Source organism: Echiichthys vipera (assembly GCF_963691815.1).
Source record: "Echiichthys vipera genome assembly, chromosome: 22".
Classification (NCBI taxonomy): domain Eukaryota; kingdom Metazoa; phylum Chordata; class Actinopteri; order Perciformes; family Trachinidae; genus Echiichthys; species Echiichthys vipera.
The window spans coordinates 4,243,508-4,260,279 of NC_139847.1; the positions used below are offsets into that span (position 1 = coordinate 4,243,508).

The following is a 16,772-nucleotide window of genomic DNA, read 5'->3' on the forward strand; positions in this document are numbered from 1 at the left end:
AATAAACTCTCAAACCGTCACGGAAAGACGTATTTTACACTTATTTTCCTTATTAAACAGAAGAATCCTGATTATTATTTATATATCGTACGTAAACAGACCTTATAACATGCTGGTGTTTACATTTTTATGTGTTTTGTTGTTATTTTTCACTCTGAGGTCTTTGGTACTTTTGTCTTTTATCCTCATATTTGTCATCGACTGTCGGCTTTATTCTTTATTTTATTACTTTTTATCTCGTGTCCTTGTTTTTCATTCCGTGTTTTCCGCCTTGTTCTGTTAATCCCGTAAAATCTACTTTTAAAAAAACATAAACAACCAGACGTAACAGCAGGTAATAAAACAAACAAGGAGGAAAATGCAGAGAACGTTTCTCCCGTTCACCGAACTGTGACGTTAGCTTAAACGACGTTAGCTTAATGACGTTAGCTTAATGACGTTAGCTTAAACGACGTCGTTAACTCCTCAAAACACGTTCATTCAAACCGGACAGAAACTAAAACCCGTCTCGGTTCATCTTTAAATCTAGTTTAGTTTAAATAAATCCAAACCATTCAATCAACGCAGTAAATTTTTTAACATTAGCTCAAAAAATGCTATGTAGTTAGCGGCCGCCAATTTTAAGCCAAATTTTTACAATAAACTTTTAGATCTTGATGGTTTTTAACTTGATATTTGAAGGAGTTTTATCATTGGACATGTGTTTTGTGTTTTCTATAGTTTTCGTTGTTTTAATGCGTTGTTCCGCGCTTCGTGCCATGACGTGGACTGGGAACGCAAAGACTACATCCGGTGAGTCCTCCCGCGTTCACGAGAACCCAAAATGGCGGCGTCACTGCGCAGTTCTCCATAGGAATGAATGGGCGCCATTTTCGTTTCTATGTCAACGGTTTCCTCCGAGCCTCCATCTTGTCACGTTCGCGGCCAGTGTGTGTGTGTGTGTGTGTCCGACCCTCAAACACACACACACACACACACACACACACGGTTCATTACACCTTTTTTATTAAAAACTTTATCCAGAACATTTCGTAATCAACAAAAACTTTACAAACATAGTCATAAGGTTATATTGACAATAAAGTACATAAAAAAGGAAATGGAAATAAAATAAAATACGCAAGGGGGAAACAGTTTAATATACTTATATATATTAATATACTCCTGCCCTCACTACAAGTCTGATTCAGAAGTTGGAAGTTCCCGATTTCCGACACACGTGAACGCATCATGACCGTTGGTGACGGAGGGGGATCCCTGACCCCGGAGACCCTGAACTCCACCGGGCTGCACCGACCGTGTTGGCTGAAAACGCGCCGAGGGAAACGACTGAAAGCTCCAGAGGTGAGCTTTGAGTTTGTGCAACGTCGACAGTTAACATTTAATGTGTCGTTAGATGCAAAATGACTCAAAATTCATGCAAAAATAGATGCAAAACGACTCAGAACAGATGCACAATCATTCTAAATCAATAAAAATATTAGCACAACCATGCTAAATCAATAAAAACAGATGCACAACCATGCTAAATCAATAAAAATAGATGCACAACCTTCACAAAACATGCTAAACGACTGAGAATAGATGCAAAATCAAGCTAAATGACTCAAAATAGATGCAAAACCGCCACAAAAAGGTGCAAATGATTAAAAATAGATGCAAAACCATCATCAAAAGATGCAAAATGACTATATTAGATGCAAAACTGCCACAAAAACATGCAAAACGACTGAGAATAGATGCAAAACCAACACAAAAAGATGCAAAATGACTAAAAATTGATTGTTTGTTGGATGTTTATGGTAGTTTACAACTCATTTGACATAAATCACATATGTATTATTATTATTTCTCTAAACTGAAGCTCTGGTTTGAGGAGGTCAGGCTGTTAAGCGTTTGAAATGTTGTGTTTGCAGACGTCCAGCAGGTGGTGCACGCTTCTCATCCTTGTGTTATTCTGACTCTCAGGGTTTTATCTTCTGTCTGAAGATGCAAAACTATCACAAAAAGATGCAAAATGACTAAAAATAGATGCAAAACCATCACTAAAAGATGCAAAATGACTAAAAATAGATGCAAAACGATCACTAAAAGATGCAAAATGACTAAAAATAGATGCAAAACCATCACTAAAAGATGCAAAATGACTGAAAATGGTTGCAAAGATGCAAAAGCATTGAAATAGATGCAAAACCACCACAAAAAGATGCAAAATGATTAAAAATAGATTCAAAACCAACAGTAGGGCGTCAGGTATCCCAGCCTGCTTAGTGCAGAGAGTTGAAAGTGAAGTGCAAATGTTGCGTACAGTGCAAATAAGCAGCCAGCTGTTAAAGATGAATAAAACAGCAGCTGGACAAGTGGACTTTCTTATTTCTCCTCTGAAGAAATCCGTCAAACTGAAACTCGGACTCTGGAGCTCGTGTCCTTTTCCACCCGGAGCAAAGTTGAACACGAGAGAGAAATGTTTCTCAAGGCTGAGTTCAGCTGAATCTGAATATTACAGTTGACTCTTTACACATTTTCTCTCCTTCAAACTTCATGGGTCTTCCCTCTGACTGTAAGGCCGGCTGCATGTTCGTCTCCCTACACGAGAACGACACGTTACAGACCAAAAGTTTTGCCGTCAAAGCCTCAATTTTGCAGAAATGGGCGAATCATGGTGTAGTGGTTAGCACTTTCGCCTCACAACAAGAGGGTTCCTGGTTCGAATCCCGGCTGGGGCCCTTCTGTGTGGAGTTTGCATGTTCTCCCCGTGTCTGCGTGGGTTTTCTCCGGGTTCTCCGGTTTCCTCCCACAGTCCAAAGACGTGCAGGTGTTCGGTTCATTGATGACTCTAAATCACCCGTAGGTGTGAATGGTTGTCTGTCTCTGTTCGTCTCTATGTGTCCTGTGATAGACTGGCGTCCTGTCCAGGGTGGACCCCGCCTCACGCCCGATGCCAGCTGGGACCAGCTCCAGACCCCCCGACCCCGACAGGAACAAGATGAATGAATGAAGTGAGTTTGAGTGAATGGACACATTAAAGATAACTCAAATTTGCATCAGTGTTTTTGACCATAAAATGGCCGCTTGTTTGTTGATATTGTTTTAAAATCCTACCAAAACCAGTCCAGATTCCCTCCAGCAGCCCAGTATGGCACCGCTGAGCTGGACGGGTAGAGCTCCATCAACAAAGGCTGCATCTGAGCTGCTGCGGCCTCAGTTCCACCTCCCATTTCCTGTCAGTTTTGATCTTTACTGTCAAATACAGGCTGAAAAATGCCATAAATGTAATGTTAAAAGAGAAAATCACTCTAAAAACGTCTCTAAAGTTGAACATAATGGGTCGGAAAAGTAAAATGAATGTAAACTTTGAAACGTGGTGTTTAGAGTTCAAAGTTTACTCGTGTTATCCTGAGACGTAAATACATGACCGGGGTTATATACATATTAAAACAACAAACAGACAGGAATAAACACAGACAGGCTCTGGCCTGAACATATTGACTCCTATTACACACACACACACACACACAAACACACGCACACACACAGGCAGGCACGCACACACACACACACACAGAGGCCTAAACTGGTATAACATTTTCAGCTGTTGGGTCAAGTATACACAAAACAACTACAACCCAAAATGACTTAGAAGAGACAAAACAACAACAACAAAGTCACAAAAAAATAAAAATGGACGTAAAACGACCACAGAGAGAAACAAGACGATGACATAGAAACGTAAAATGACTAAAATTAGATGCAAAATTACTTAAAATAGATGCAAAAGCACCATGAAAAGTTGCAAAATGACTAGAAATAGATGCAAAACTATCACAAAAAGATGCAAAATGACTTAAAATAGATGCAAAACTATCACAAAAAATGCAAAATGACTTAAACAAATTGACTTCTAAGGCGTGCATGTCTGATGTTTTATGAATACACACTCATGTCTGTAAAAGAGACAAATGCACCACTTCAAAGGCCTGTTTCATAATTAAAAACAACACAAAGCTACTACAAAACTTCAAAAATGAATTTGTCGGTCGGCTCAGTTGCAACAGACCGGAGCTCGTGTGCACGTTAAAGATAACCAACAGCATTTATCATCTTTCATTCATCATGCAGACGCCATTGTCCGTGTGTTTGAACAGCGTCTGCAGCCACAGGCCACTGACCAGCCGTGTGTTGACTCCACAGAGCGGACGTGAGCCTGATGCCCGTCACAGAAATGAACGGGTGTTGTGTTAATGATGCAGTTGTAAGCATTGTAAACAGGTAAAGGTAAGGTCCCTATAGGCGACGCAAAACTGCTTTATCTCACTGTTGGTTCCTGTTCTTTAAAATCCGGACGCTTCCACACGGCAGCGTGAGCGTCCACCTGAGGCCCAGTCCACACAGACGAGGGTGTTTGTGTAACCTTTCGTGGCCTTTTGTCCAAACGCAAACTGTGTTTTAGGTCACTGAAGATGAGTCTTTGGATTTTTTAGAAACTGTATCGAGGAATCAAGACGTGCGATGTGCTACGGAGCGAGCCAGGTAGCCTTCCAGTAACAGCTTTGTTTTTCAGGCTTCTGATTGTCCAGTTGCTTCAGGTTCAGGGTTTTATCACCGGCTGTTGGTTTGGCGTGCTGTTTACACACGGACAGTCTACTGAACGGGCCTACTGTGCAGGAGCCCATGAAGTCAGGGGCCCTGAGTCATAAAATGTTGCAAAACGATCCCAAAGCAATGCTTAACGACCACCAGTATACGCAAAACAACTACAACCCAAAATGACTCCAAAGAGACAAAAGAACAACAACAAAGTGATTAAATATAAAAGTAAAATGACCACAGAGAGAAAAAGACGATGACATAAAAACGTAAAATGTCTAAAAATAGATGCAAAACCACCAAATAAAGATGCAAAATGACTAAAAATAGATGAAAAACCGGCACAAAAAGATGCAAAATGACTAAAAATTGATTCAAAACCACCACAAAAAGATGAAAAATGACTAAAAATAGATGCAAAACTACCACAAAAAGATGCAAAATGACTAAAAATAGATGCAAAACCACCACAAAAAGATGCAAAATGACTAAAAATAGATGCAAAACCACCACAAAATGATGCAAAATGACTAAAAATAGATGGAAAACCAACACAAATAGATGCCAAATGACTAAAAATAGATGCAAAATCACCACAAAAAGTTGTGAAATGACTAAAAATAGATGCAAAACCACCACAAAAAGATGCAAAATGACGAAGAATAGATGAAAAACCACCACAAAAAGATGCAAAATGACTAAAAATAGATGCAAAACCACCACAAAATGACGCAAAATGACTAAAAATAGACGCAAAACCACCACAAAAACATGCAAAATGACTAAAAATAGATGAAAAACCACCACAAAAACATGCAAAATGACTAAAAATAGATGCAAAACTAACACAAAAAGATGCAAAATGACTTAAAATAGATGCAAAACCACCACAAAAAGTTGTGAAATGACTAAAAATAGATGCAAAACCACCACAAAAAGATGCAAAATGACTAAGAATAGATGAAAAACCACCACGAAAAGATGCAAAATGACTAAAAATAGATGAAAAACGACCTCAAAAAGATGCAAAATGACTAAAAATAGATGAAAAGCCACCACAAAATGACGCAAAATGACTAAAAATAGATTCAAAACCACCACAAAAACATGCAAAATGACTAAAAATAGATGCAAAACAATTACAAAAAGATACAAAACAACTAAAAGTAGACTCCATGAATTTGGGTGTCTTGTTCCTAAATAGAATTTATGTGCGTTTTTCATCTGGATTAAGATCTTTTATTAAACAGTGCTTGTGTGAATGGGATTTTTTTGGAGAGTGACGGAGAGAAAAGCCTGTTTACTAAATCTTCCGGCAATGAACCTGAGGAGGCACAGGTGTGTCAGGTGCCAGAGTGGGAAGGCCTCTGAGTCTGGGATGGATAGGAACCATTTCCATGTTAACAACTTGTCTTGTTTATAACATTATATCCATTGAGGGGGGGGGGGGGGGGGGGGGTTACAGCCACTAACATAATGATAGAGGGAAAGCTGAAAGTGTGTCATAGCAGATGTAATTAATGTGCTTTGGACAAACCAGTAGATTAGAGCAATCCTTAAAGAAATCAGGTATAACTGTGCTTTACCCGCTATAACAAAAGGTCTTATTGGTAATTTTTTTATATATTTATGTAATCTTCTAGTGCAGGATTAGGTCTTTTAAGGGGTTAAGGTAATCAGATGCAGCTCTAGCCCAGCCCGTGTTGTGAACCCAAACTGAGGACAGAAGATAAGAGAGAGCAAAAATAACTTTCCAAAACAGACAGCAGAGGAAAGGTTGAGCTATTTCATAACGAGATGTGGCAAATTTGAAAACATTGGCTTCTGGATCTGTAAATGGATGAATTCGATCGTGAATCCCTTTCCAACGTCCGCCTATACCAGCCCTTCTCTGCTGCTGCTGCTGCTGCTGCTGCTGCTGCTGCTGCTGCTGCTGCTGCTGCTGCTGCTGCTGCTGCTGCTGCTGCTGCTGAGGCCTCTATCCCCGAAGTATCATCTTCAACATACGTTTATTAAAAGACGAACACTTTAACACACAGAGAAATGTTGGCACGCACAGCCTGTATGGAGAACACTGTGTGCGGGCGAAAGAGTGCCAAATGACTCGGCCCAGACGGCGTTTGATCGATAGTGAAGCCGTCGGGACATTAGGCCACGTGAACTTTATGATGTGAAGGAACAGTAAACACATTTTTTAAAACAGCCCTGACACCACACGAGCGTTGTGTTGGTTTGAACGTGTCCGCAGATGTAATTACTCAATTTATCCCGGTACCCGCTCGTGCCAACACCCATGGATGTTAATCTGCAGCTGTAACATCCTCCAAACTCTTCTGGTTTCAGGCTTTCTAAAGGATTTTGAACCCTGGCTGAAGCCACGAGAGCATCGCCAAGGTCGACCACTGATGCTGGGTGATAAGACCTGCTGTCTGATTTATCCCCGAAGTGATGGATAGGGTTGAGGACAGGGCTCCGTGAAGGTCGGTCAAGTTCTTTTTCCAATGAAAATGCAGTTATTTATACCTTAATATATCTACTGTACATAGTGGATGTATAGTGATACATGTAGTGTTTATTAATGACATAAAGGTGTTCCACAGGGTTCAATTTTAGGCCCAGTCCTTTTCACTATTTGTACAATATTATAAAACCTTTGGCAAACTGTCATATCCATCCGTACGCAGATGACACAGTGTTGTATCGTGTTGAGGATTTCATACGTTTAAGAACTTACATTCAAGATATTCAGGTAAATTAGGGTTAGTGGAGTTTGCATGTTCTCCCCGTGTCTGCGTGGGTTTTCTCCGGGTTCTCCGGTTTCCTCCCACAGTCCAAAGACGTGCAGGTGTTCGGTTCATTGATGACTCTAAATCACCCGTAGGTGTGAATGGTTGTCTGTCTCTGTTCGTCTCTATGTGCCCTGTGATAGACTGGCGTCCTGTCCAGGGTGGACCCCGCCTCACGCCCGATGCCAGCTGGGATTGGCTCCAGCCCCCCGCGACCGCGACAGGGACAAGCGGTTGAAGATGAATGAGGGAATGAAGGGAATAAGGGTTAGGCAACTAAAACATTGAAGCTAAAGTTAGGCAGAGATTGTAGTTAATGTTAATGAAGACAGAAATTGCAGGTGTGAACTCCAGACACGCTAAATGCCGATCACACACCTCAACCTGTAGTCATGTCCAATCTGGATGCAGTATATAGGAATACTGGACCTATCTTGTGTACAGGGTTATGGTCATTGGAAAGGGCCTTTCCCTAACTGTTACCACAAACCTAGAAGCATACAGTTACCTACCCTAGCATTGTATGCTGTAGTAATACAGGCAGTTTTCACTCATACCTACGAAGAATAATGCGCTGTTTAATATATGTATATAACCCCCATACAGTAATCATGGGCCAGGACGTGAAGGGCTGCCTCTAAGGAGGATATTTGAAAATACAGCTGAAGGTTGACAGGAAATAGAGGAAAGAGAGGGGACGACATGTGGCAAAGAACCAATTCCACTGTTGCAAGGACCATCAGTATATGGGGGCACCGCTATCTCAAACCTAACCACTTGAGGTCGATGCCAGGGATGAAGGTCGTGGGTCGATCACCGAGGATGGAGAACAGAGTCAATCGCCGAGGATGGAGAACAGAGTCGATCGCCGAGGATGGAGAACAGAGTCAATCGCCGAGGATGGAGAACAGAGTCGATCGCCGAGGATGGAGAACAGAGTCGATCGCCGAGGATGGAGAACAGAGTCGATCGCCGAGGATGGAGAACGGAGTCGATCGCCGAGGATGGAGAACGGAGTCGATCGCCGAGGATGGAGAACGGAGTCAATCGCCGAGGATGGAGAACGGAGTCGATCGCCGAGGATGGAGAACGGAGTCGATCGCCGAGGATGGAGAACGGAGTCGATCGCCGAGGATGGAGAACAGAGTCGATCGCCGAGGATGGAGAACGGAGTCGATCGCTGAGGATGGAGAACGGAGTTGATCGCCAGGGATGAAGGACGTGGGTCGATCGCTGAGGATGGAGGATGGAGAATGGGGTCGATCGCCAGGGATGAAGGACGTGGGTCGATCGCCAGAGGATGGAGAATGGAGTCGATCGCCAGAGATGAAGGACGTGGATCGATCATCGGGGATGGAGGATGGAGAATGGAGTCGATTGCCAGGGATGAAGGTCGTGGTTCGATAGCAGAGGATGGAGAATGGAGTCGATCGCCAGGGATGAAGGATGTGGGTCGATCGCCCGAGGATGGAGAATGGAGTCGATCGCCAGAGATGAAGGACGTGGGTCGATCGTCGGGGATGAAGGAAGTGGGTCGATCGCAGAGGATGGAGAATGGAGTCGTTCGCGAGGGATGGAGAACGGAGTCGATCGGCAGGGATGAAGGACGTGGGTCGATCACCGAGGATGAATGGTGCGAAGCGGGTTGAGGAGTTTATGATGTCACACCTGCCTTGGGAGCATGCATGGCTCAGAGTGGGATTACGCCTTGATGTGTGCTGATTCATGTAACTATAGGCGCAGATGCATATTTATTTTATCTATCCTCATTGAGGTTCTTTTTCACGTGGGCACGACGGTGGGAATAAGCAACGTAATTCCCATTGTTACGGACGCAATGATCCTGACTTTGACTTTGCTTGGCTGCAGCACTAATCTGAAACTAATCTGACACATCTGCACTGCTTCTTTGGGTTTTTTTTTGTTTGCACTGCAGAAGCTGGACGACGACCCGCCTGTGTCAGTGTTCAAAAGTCAAACAGCTGTTGGCGTTCAGATGTTCAGTCTTTCACAACAACTGAGCCAAAGGTGCGCAGTCAGCAGAACTGTGTGTTTGCTTTGTGTACACACATGTGAGTGTCTCTGCATGTGTGTACATGTCAGGAGACTAAATAGGTGGGTATCATTTATTAAACATGTCATTTATTTAAATAAAGCTCCAGCACCAGTTACGTGCTTTGACAGTCATCATCTTTAAAACCAAACGTTAAGAAATAGAAACAAACTGCACTCAGTTCCTTTTTCCAAGGTTTTTATTCCACTCCTTCTCCGGCCTTCTACACGTAAGTAACACAGTACAGTAGACGGTACACAGTACAAAGATAATTTGGGTTTCAAAGTGCAATCCTACTCAAACACGCTGAGTGTACAAAATATCAGTAACCACCTGCTCTGTGCGTGAAGTAAACTACGCAGGCGAGTCGAAGCGCGATCCCCTACTTTGAGGAGACGGATGTGCAAAACAAAGCTGTGCGGCTCGTAATTATGAATCTCTTCGTATAATATTCGTACACTCGGCTATTAGATATTTGGTGAATTTGGTCTCGGTGGGCGCAGATTCAAGATGGCGTGAACGAGTAGAAAACAAAAAAGAAGTCAGGGTGATTGATCGAAAACAAAACCATTCAAATATCAGAAACAACCATGTTTTAAAAAATAATATTTCAATTTTAAGTGTTAAACGGAGGCTAAAATAAATATGAAAATAACGGCGTTACACCTAAATCAGCGTGCATTACATGTATATAAGGAATAATGTTGCCTTAGCTAACGTTGACGAGAAGATCTGCATGAATATAACTTTAAAGGAAGAAACCAGAATAAAAATGAAGAAATGTTTTGTAACCTCTGATCCGTCTTTTATCTTTTTCCTCCCCCTTTAACGCACTTTTCCAACTTTGCTTTAATCGTTTTACAAACATTTCTTTTGCCTCCGACAGTCGACTCTATTCTCAAATGTTGTTTTGAAGCTTTGTTGAGTACATTTTTAAAGCCTGTTGGGTTTTAATATACAGTATAATAATAATAATATGATTAATACTGAGTCAGCTAGTACGTCATTTACTTTTTCAGACTTTAATTTGACTTTAATTGTGTCTGTATAGTATTGTTGATGCGTCTGCTGGTTATTCATTCATTCATTCATCTTCAACCGCTTATCTCGGGGTCAGGGTCGTGGGGGGGGGGGGGCTGGAGCCGATCCCAGCTGACATCGGGCGTGAGGCGGGGTCCACCCTGGACAGGACGCCAGTCTATCACAGGACACATAGAGACGAACAGAGACAGACAACCATTCACACCTACGGGTGATTTAGAGTCATCAATGAACCGAACACCTGCACGTCTTTGGACTGTGGGAGGAATATACAGCCAGTTGAGGTGGTTCAGGATCATCTAGTAAGGATGAACCCTGGGCGCCTCCCTAGGGAGGTGTTCCAGGCACGTCCAGCTGGGAGGAGGCCTCGGGGAAGACCCAGGACCAGGTGGAGAGATTAGATCTCCACACTGGCCTGGGAACGCCTCAGGATCCCCCAGTTAGAGCTGGTTAATGTGGCCCGGGAAAGGGAAGTTTGGGGTCCCGTGCTAAAGCGACCCGACCCCGGATAAGAGGCTGAAGATGAGATGAGATGAGACTCTAATTTGACTTTAATTGTGTCTGTATAGTATTGTTGTTGTTTCCGCTGGTTAAAAATAATATAATATACATAATATACGTCATATTTAGATGTGTTTTCTTTGGTTTACGGTATAACTGTGTTGCCATAACGATGTCAGAATTAATAACAAATCACACAAAAACGCTGTGATTGCAGTTTACAAACGCTACAGTTGCAAACTAAACCGAACGACTCCTCTTCTGGGAAAAAGAGAAGCCTATTTTTTTCCATTTGTCACGTTATCAGCGAAATGTTTGGACCTCCTGTCCGTGCACACACAGTCGAGCGATAACTTATCCGACACGAGACGGCGGCGATGACTAAATGTGGAACAATTTGAAGGTCGCGAGCGCCATTCCTTATCTGTCACACATCAAAACATTGCTTCAGTGTTTGATCTAAGGCATCGTGGTATCAGCGAGACGAGCCGTCGCCAGAAAAAAACCCCGTTATCATTTTAAATGACATCATGTGTGGAGGCACATTTACTGGCAGAGATTAGTTTGGCTGTTTGCATCATTGTTGAAATGGTTTCCGATGATCTCATCGTGGAAAACATCAAGTATAAAAGGTTAAAAGACTCGTTTCTTACATGTTTGCACTTTACCCCATCGCCTGCAAGCTTCATTTAACTGATATTTCTCATTTTTTCCTTTGAAATATATGAAATTAAGCCGTGATTTCCCCTCCTGCGGTGCTTAATTCTTGGATATAAACTGTCTGCGGTGTGAATTCATAAACATTTGGATGTTATCAGCAACGTATTGGCACATATAAATATAAAACCGATTAAAAATAAGTACATAATCCCAGATATGAGAGCTTCATGTAAACACGCTGGTTGTTTTCCCCCGGGGTCGTCTAGTAATTCACGGGCTCTGAGGGCGAGCGGTGGAGGGTGGAGCAGTGTCCCGCCCTAAAGAGATGACGAGAAGAGAAGCGATGAGAGGAGATTTAATGTTTTAGTGCATTACTGAGGCTTTTTACATTTTTACAGGTCCGTAATCCGCAAACAATTCCTACAGAGGTTTCCTGGAAAAAGGTGATTCATTGGTGGGTTACAGTTTATTTTATTACATCTTATTACTGAAAATCTACCACTGTCATTAAAAATGCACCTTTCTCTCTCTTGCACCTTTAAATCCACTTAGTATATTGTAATATAGTGCTTTAAATCTGCTAAACTGTACTCTTATTGTAGTTTATATTTTGTACTTTATATTGTCTGTCTGTCTGTCTATCTATCTATCTTTTATTGAAATGCACTAAAATGCAAAATGTGAAATTTATCTGCAGGCAAGCAAACAGTTCAATACAAAATACATGTTCTCATTTTAAATGAATAATTAATTAAAATGTACTTGGTTTCTGGAAATTAACTGCTTATAAACTCAATTAAATTCCCTTCAGATGGTGCCACATACATATTCAGACACATTTTTATTGCATAATTAGAAAATAAGGAAACATTAACCTACATAATAGTTTAGCGTAGCACAACACTAATTTTCACATACATCGTAGCACATCCTAACTTCTCACTCTGTTAATTAGTTCTCTGAAAAACGAAATTTACTACAATATATTTAAAGTAATAAATTGAATTTGGACATTGTCTGATTAGCTTACATGTAGCAGTTTTCACTTTCATGCCACTATTTTTAAGCATGTTTTCGAATAACATAATTTGACTGTTAGCATTTTTAAAAGCGTTTTTGTATGTAAAAACCAAATACAAGTCAATTTGACTCAATAATTTAGTCAGCTAACTGTTAACCTCCAGAAACTCACTATCTTTAACAGAACGTGTTGGCTAGTAGGATAGGTGTTTATCTTGCTAACGGTGCTAGCTACAGAAGATAAATTATTATTAGCAAGACAAAGTTGAGGTAGCCTATTGTAGGCTACATTTAGCATGATAACCATTTTCACTAAAATTAAAGAGGACATTCCTTTCAAAACATAATTTTTTGACCCTTTAACGTATTTAAGTCTGTCAGTAGATTGGCCTTAAAGTGACAGTATGCTAATCTTGCTAATGGTGCTAGCTACAGTAGATGAGTAAATATTAGCAAAAGAGATTCATTAAGCTACATTTAGCGCGATGATCCTTTTCACTTTTTAACAGAAACCTGAACAAGTATAAGACTTCAAAACATAATTCTTAGAGCCCTTAACGTACTTTAGTCTGTATGGAAAGGGATTTTGCCTCAAGGTCGCAGCACGTTGACCTGCTTATCTTGCTAACGGCGCTAGCTACAGAAGAGTAAATATTAGCAAAAGAAACGTCAGTGAATTGTAAGCTATATTTAGCGTGATGATCTTTTTCACTTTTTAACCAAAACCTGAAAGACTATAAGACTTAATAATCCTAATATAACATAACATAATTCTTAGAGCCCTTAACGTACTTTAGTCTGTACAGAAAGTGATTTTGATTCAAGGAAGCAACAGCACGTTGACCTGCTAACCTTGCTAACGACGCTAGCTACAAAAGATGGATATTTAACCAAAACCTGAACGAGTATAAGACTTCAAAACATAATTCTTAGAGCCCTTAACGTACTTTAGTCTGTATGGAAAGGGATTTTGCCTCAAGGTTGCAGCACGTTGACCTGCTAATCTTGCTAACGGCGCTAGCTACAGAAGAGTAAATATTAGCAAAAGAAACGTCAGTGAATTGTAAGCTATATTTAGCGCGATGATCCTTTTAACCAAAACTTGAAAGAGTATACTACTTAATAATCATAATATAACATAACATTATTCTTAGAGCCCTTAACGTACTGTAGTCTGTACAGTACGTTATTTTGATTTAAGGAAGCAGCAGCATGTTGACCTGCTAATCTTGCTAACGGCGAAGATGGATTATTATTAGCAAATCAATGTGGATTTAGCACTTTAAAAACCAGTTTTTAGGAGTGATAAACATACTGTAAATGATTTTACTCAAAGGTGACTTTAACCTGACTAGGACTCAAATTGTAATTGGGAATCAGACATTGGATTGCAGCTGTGGTTTTACAAATTATATCTTTAAAAAACATTATATTCACACTGACAGAAACCTGAATTAACATTTAATCTACATTATCTTTCAACATTAATGTCACCTGACTTTTACTTGAGTGCTGTATTTACTTCTTAAAAGAAAAGTTTTTTAGTTACCTGCAGATTCCTGTGGAGCATTCATAGTTGTTCTGACAGTAAGCCCCAAATGGTTTGCTGTTCATGATCCTCCACAGCGGGGTCATCCGCGCTACCCTCCTCAGCGCGTGGACGCTTGAATCTGCTCCCTGGTCAGGGCTGGTCTGGACCTGTTGGACCAAGGGACCGGCACACACCTGGTATTAAACGCGAACAGACGGACACAGAACAGAACAAAAATGTTAATCAGAAAGGAGCGAAACAAGGAAAATCAGGCACTAATTTGCATTTATTTAATCTGGTAATAGGTAAATATAACTAATATGCAGATGACACCTGGTTTGCAGGTCATTCACTTTAAAATTGTGTACTTTTTAAATTTTTAAACTTCACTGTAAAACATGCAAACTAAGCAGTGCAAAATAATATCAACACTTCTTTGACAAAGTTATACACTTATTAGCTTTAGCTCCAGAGCTTTCTACCACATCTGACCGTCTTCACCATCTAGAAAGGGGACCTTGAGTTTCTGCCAAGGTAAACATTGCAATAGTCCAATTGTGGGAATAGGACTTTTATTTTATTTCCTACTTCCTTGTTTTAATTTTATGTCTAAAACATCATGAAACACACTATTTTATGTGCATTTCCTATGTTGTCAGGCCCTATTTCTGCTCATACTAACATCTAGATAAATCAAATCAATGGTTTCGCAGTGAAGAGCATACGTTTCTAATATTTCAAACACTCAAAAAGCCAATAGAGAGAAGAAACCCCCTCTCCAGATAAGATAAATCCACCTTTGGATTTAACTCAGACACATTTATCCTGATTTTTGCACACAAATGCACTCACCTGCTGAGCCAGCACCAGCAGCACAATGCCCAGTGCTACTGCTGCTTTCCTTTGGGTGAAGAAAACTTTCTCCTGCATCTTTGCACGATTAGCTTATTCGCCAGTAAGGTAGGAAAGTTTCTTCGTAAGCGACCTGCAGCTCTCCTGCGTTGAGTAAATTTGATGCCGAGCAGCTAGGTTCCCTGATGTCCGACGCTTTCTGGAGGCTCAACTTCTGCGGGTTGTGTGGAGCAGATTCTCATTAGTCGCAGGGTTGCTGGAAGTCTCTTCAAGTCAGCCTGACTCAGCGAACTCAGGCAAAGAAGAGCTGGTCTCTCCTTTATACAGACAGACCGTGATCCCAGGAGAGAGGAATCGAGAGGGAGGGAGAAAGAGTCACAGTCCATGCTGTATCGTCCACCCCTCTCTCTCCCTCTTTATCTAACTTTCTTTGGCCCAAATGTGACATTCTGTGTTTACTTAAAAACCACATTTCCCAAAGTGAGGCAATCCAACACACTCTCCGTCTCTCTTTTGTCTTTTACATTTATGCATAATGTCAGCACAGGTGGACCATGGGCCGCACACGTGATCGAAACATCCAATGAATGGCAACAGAGAGACACAGCTGGGGGGAAAAGTGTTTAACGAGGCAAAGAGGTCACTGGATATGTGTGTGTGCGAATGAACTTGCAGTAAGATAAGGCTTTATCAACCCGCAGAGTCTGTGCTGCAGTATATCTTTGACTACCAATGCCCCTGACCTGACGCAATCTCACAGTCCCACTTATACAACGTAGACGGGATATAAGAAGGCAGCAGGTGTGGATTGCGTGAGCAGGTACACAGTACACACGTTTCCAGAACGTGACTTCTACTTGAATATGAGGCTGAAGAAATTCCTGAAGACTTACGACAAGTTCATGGAAAATCACATCTCCGTATCTGCTGATATTTAGACCTTGTGTTATGCTCTATCTTGTCTTATTCTGTGTGGTTGTGTCTGGCAACCCTAGATTTGAGAAAACTCTTGAAAAGACTCACTACCCGCCGACCTTCAAGAACATTAACCACTCAAGCCGAACCTCAACCATCTAACTTTAACCATTCAAGGTCAATGTCTAACCTCAACCATCTAACTTTAACCATTCAAGGTCAATGTCTAACCTCAACCATCTAACTTTAACCATTCAAGGTCAACACCTAACCTCAACCATCTAACTTTAACCATTCAAGGTCAACGCCTAACCTCAACCATCTAACTTTAACCATTCAAAGTCAACGCCTAACCTCAACCATCTAACTTTAACCATTCAAGGTCAATGTCTAACTTCAACCATCTAACTTTAACCATTCAAGGTCAATGTCTAACCTCAACCATCTAACTTTAACCATTCAAGGTCAATGTCTAACTTCAACCATCTAACTTTAACCATTCAAGGTCAATGTCTAACCTCAACCATCTAACTTTAACCATTCAAGGTCAACGTCTAACCTCAACCATCTAACTTTAACCATTCAAGGTCAATGTCTAACCTCAACCATCTAACTTTAACCATTCAAGGTCAACGCCTTACCTCAACCATCTAACTTTAACCATTCAAGGTCAACGCCTAACCTCAACCATCTAACTTTAACCATTCAAGGTCAATGTCTAACCTCAACCATCTAACTTTAACCATTCAAGTTCAACGCCAAACCTCAACCATCTAACTTTAACCATTCAAGTTCAACGCCTAACCATAACCATCTAACCTACAGT

General features: G+C 41.1%; 1 protein-coding gene across 2 annotated transcripts; it reads right to left on the reverse strand.

Moving 5' to 3' along the window:
• Nucleotides 1–11,619: 11,619 nt before the first annotated feature.
• Nucleotides 11,620–15,276, reverse strand: leap2 (liver-expressed antimicrobial peptide 2). 2 transcript variants are annotated; one of them, XM_083936741.1, is made up of 3 exons: nt 15,032–15,276; nt 14,198–14,346; nt 11,620–11,945 (listed from the first exon to the last, which is right to left on the reverse strand). In XM_083936741.1, the coding sequence occupies exons 1-3, from the start codon at nt 15,107–15,109 to the stop codon at nt 11,891–11,893; spliced, it is 282 nt and encodes a 93-aa protein (XP_083792867.1). In that variant the 5' UTR covers nt 15,110–15,276; the 3' UTR covers nt 11,620–11,890. The 2 variants fall into 2 exon arrangements, with proteins under 2 accessions (XP_083792867.1, XP_083792866.1); XM_083936740.1 differs by having other exon boundaries at nt 14,198–14,373.
• Nucleotides 15,277–16,772: the final 1,496 nt, after the last annotated feature.

Excerpts from the sequence above, each read along its gene's own strand:
- leap2 (XM_083936740.1), bottom strand. The coding sequence starts at position 15,109 with ATGCAGGAGAAAGTTTTCTTCACCCAAAGGAAAGCAGCAGTAGCACTG. Across the intron at positions 14,374-15,031 it reads TGCTGGTGCTGGCTCAGCAG|GTGTGTGCCGGTCCCTTGGT; the intron begins GTGAGTGCATTT and ends GTTTAATACCAG. Across the intron at positions 11,946-14,197 it reads TGCTCCACAGGAATCTGCAG|GGCGGGACACTGCTCCACCC; the intron begins GTAACTAAAAAA and ends TCATCTCTTTAG.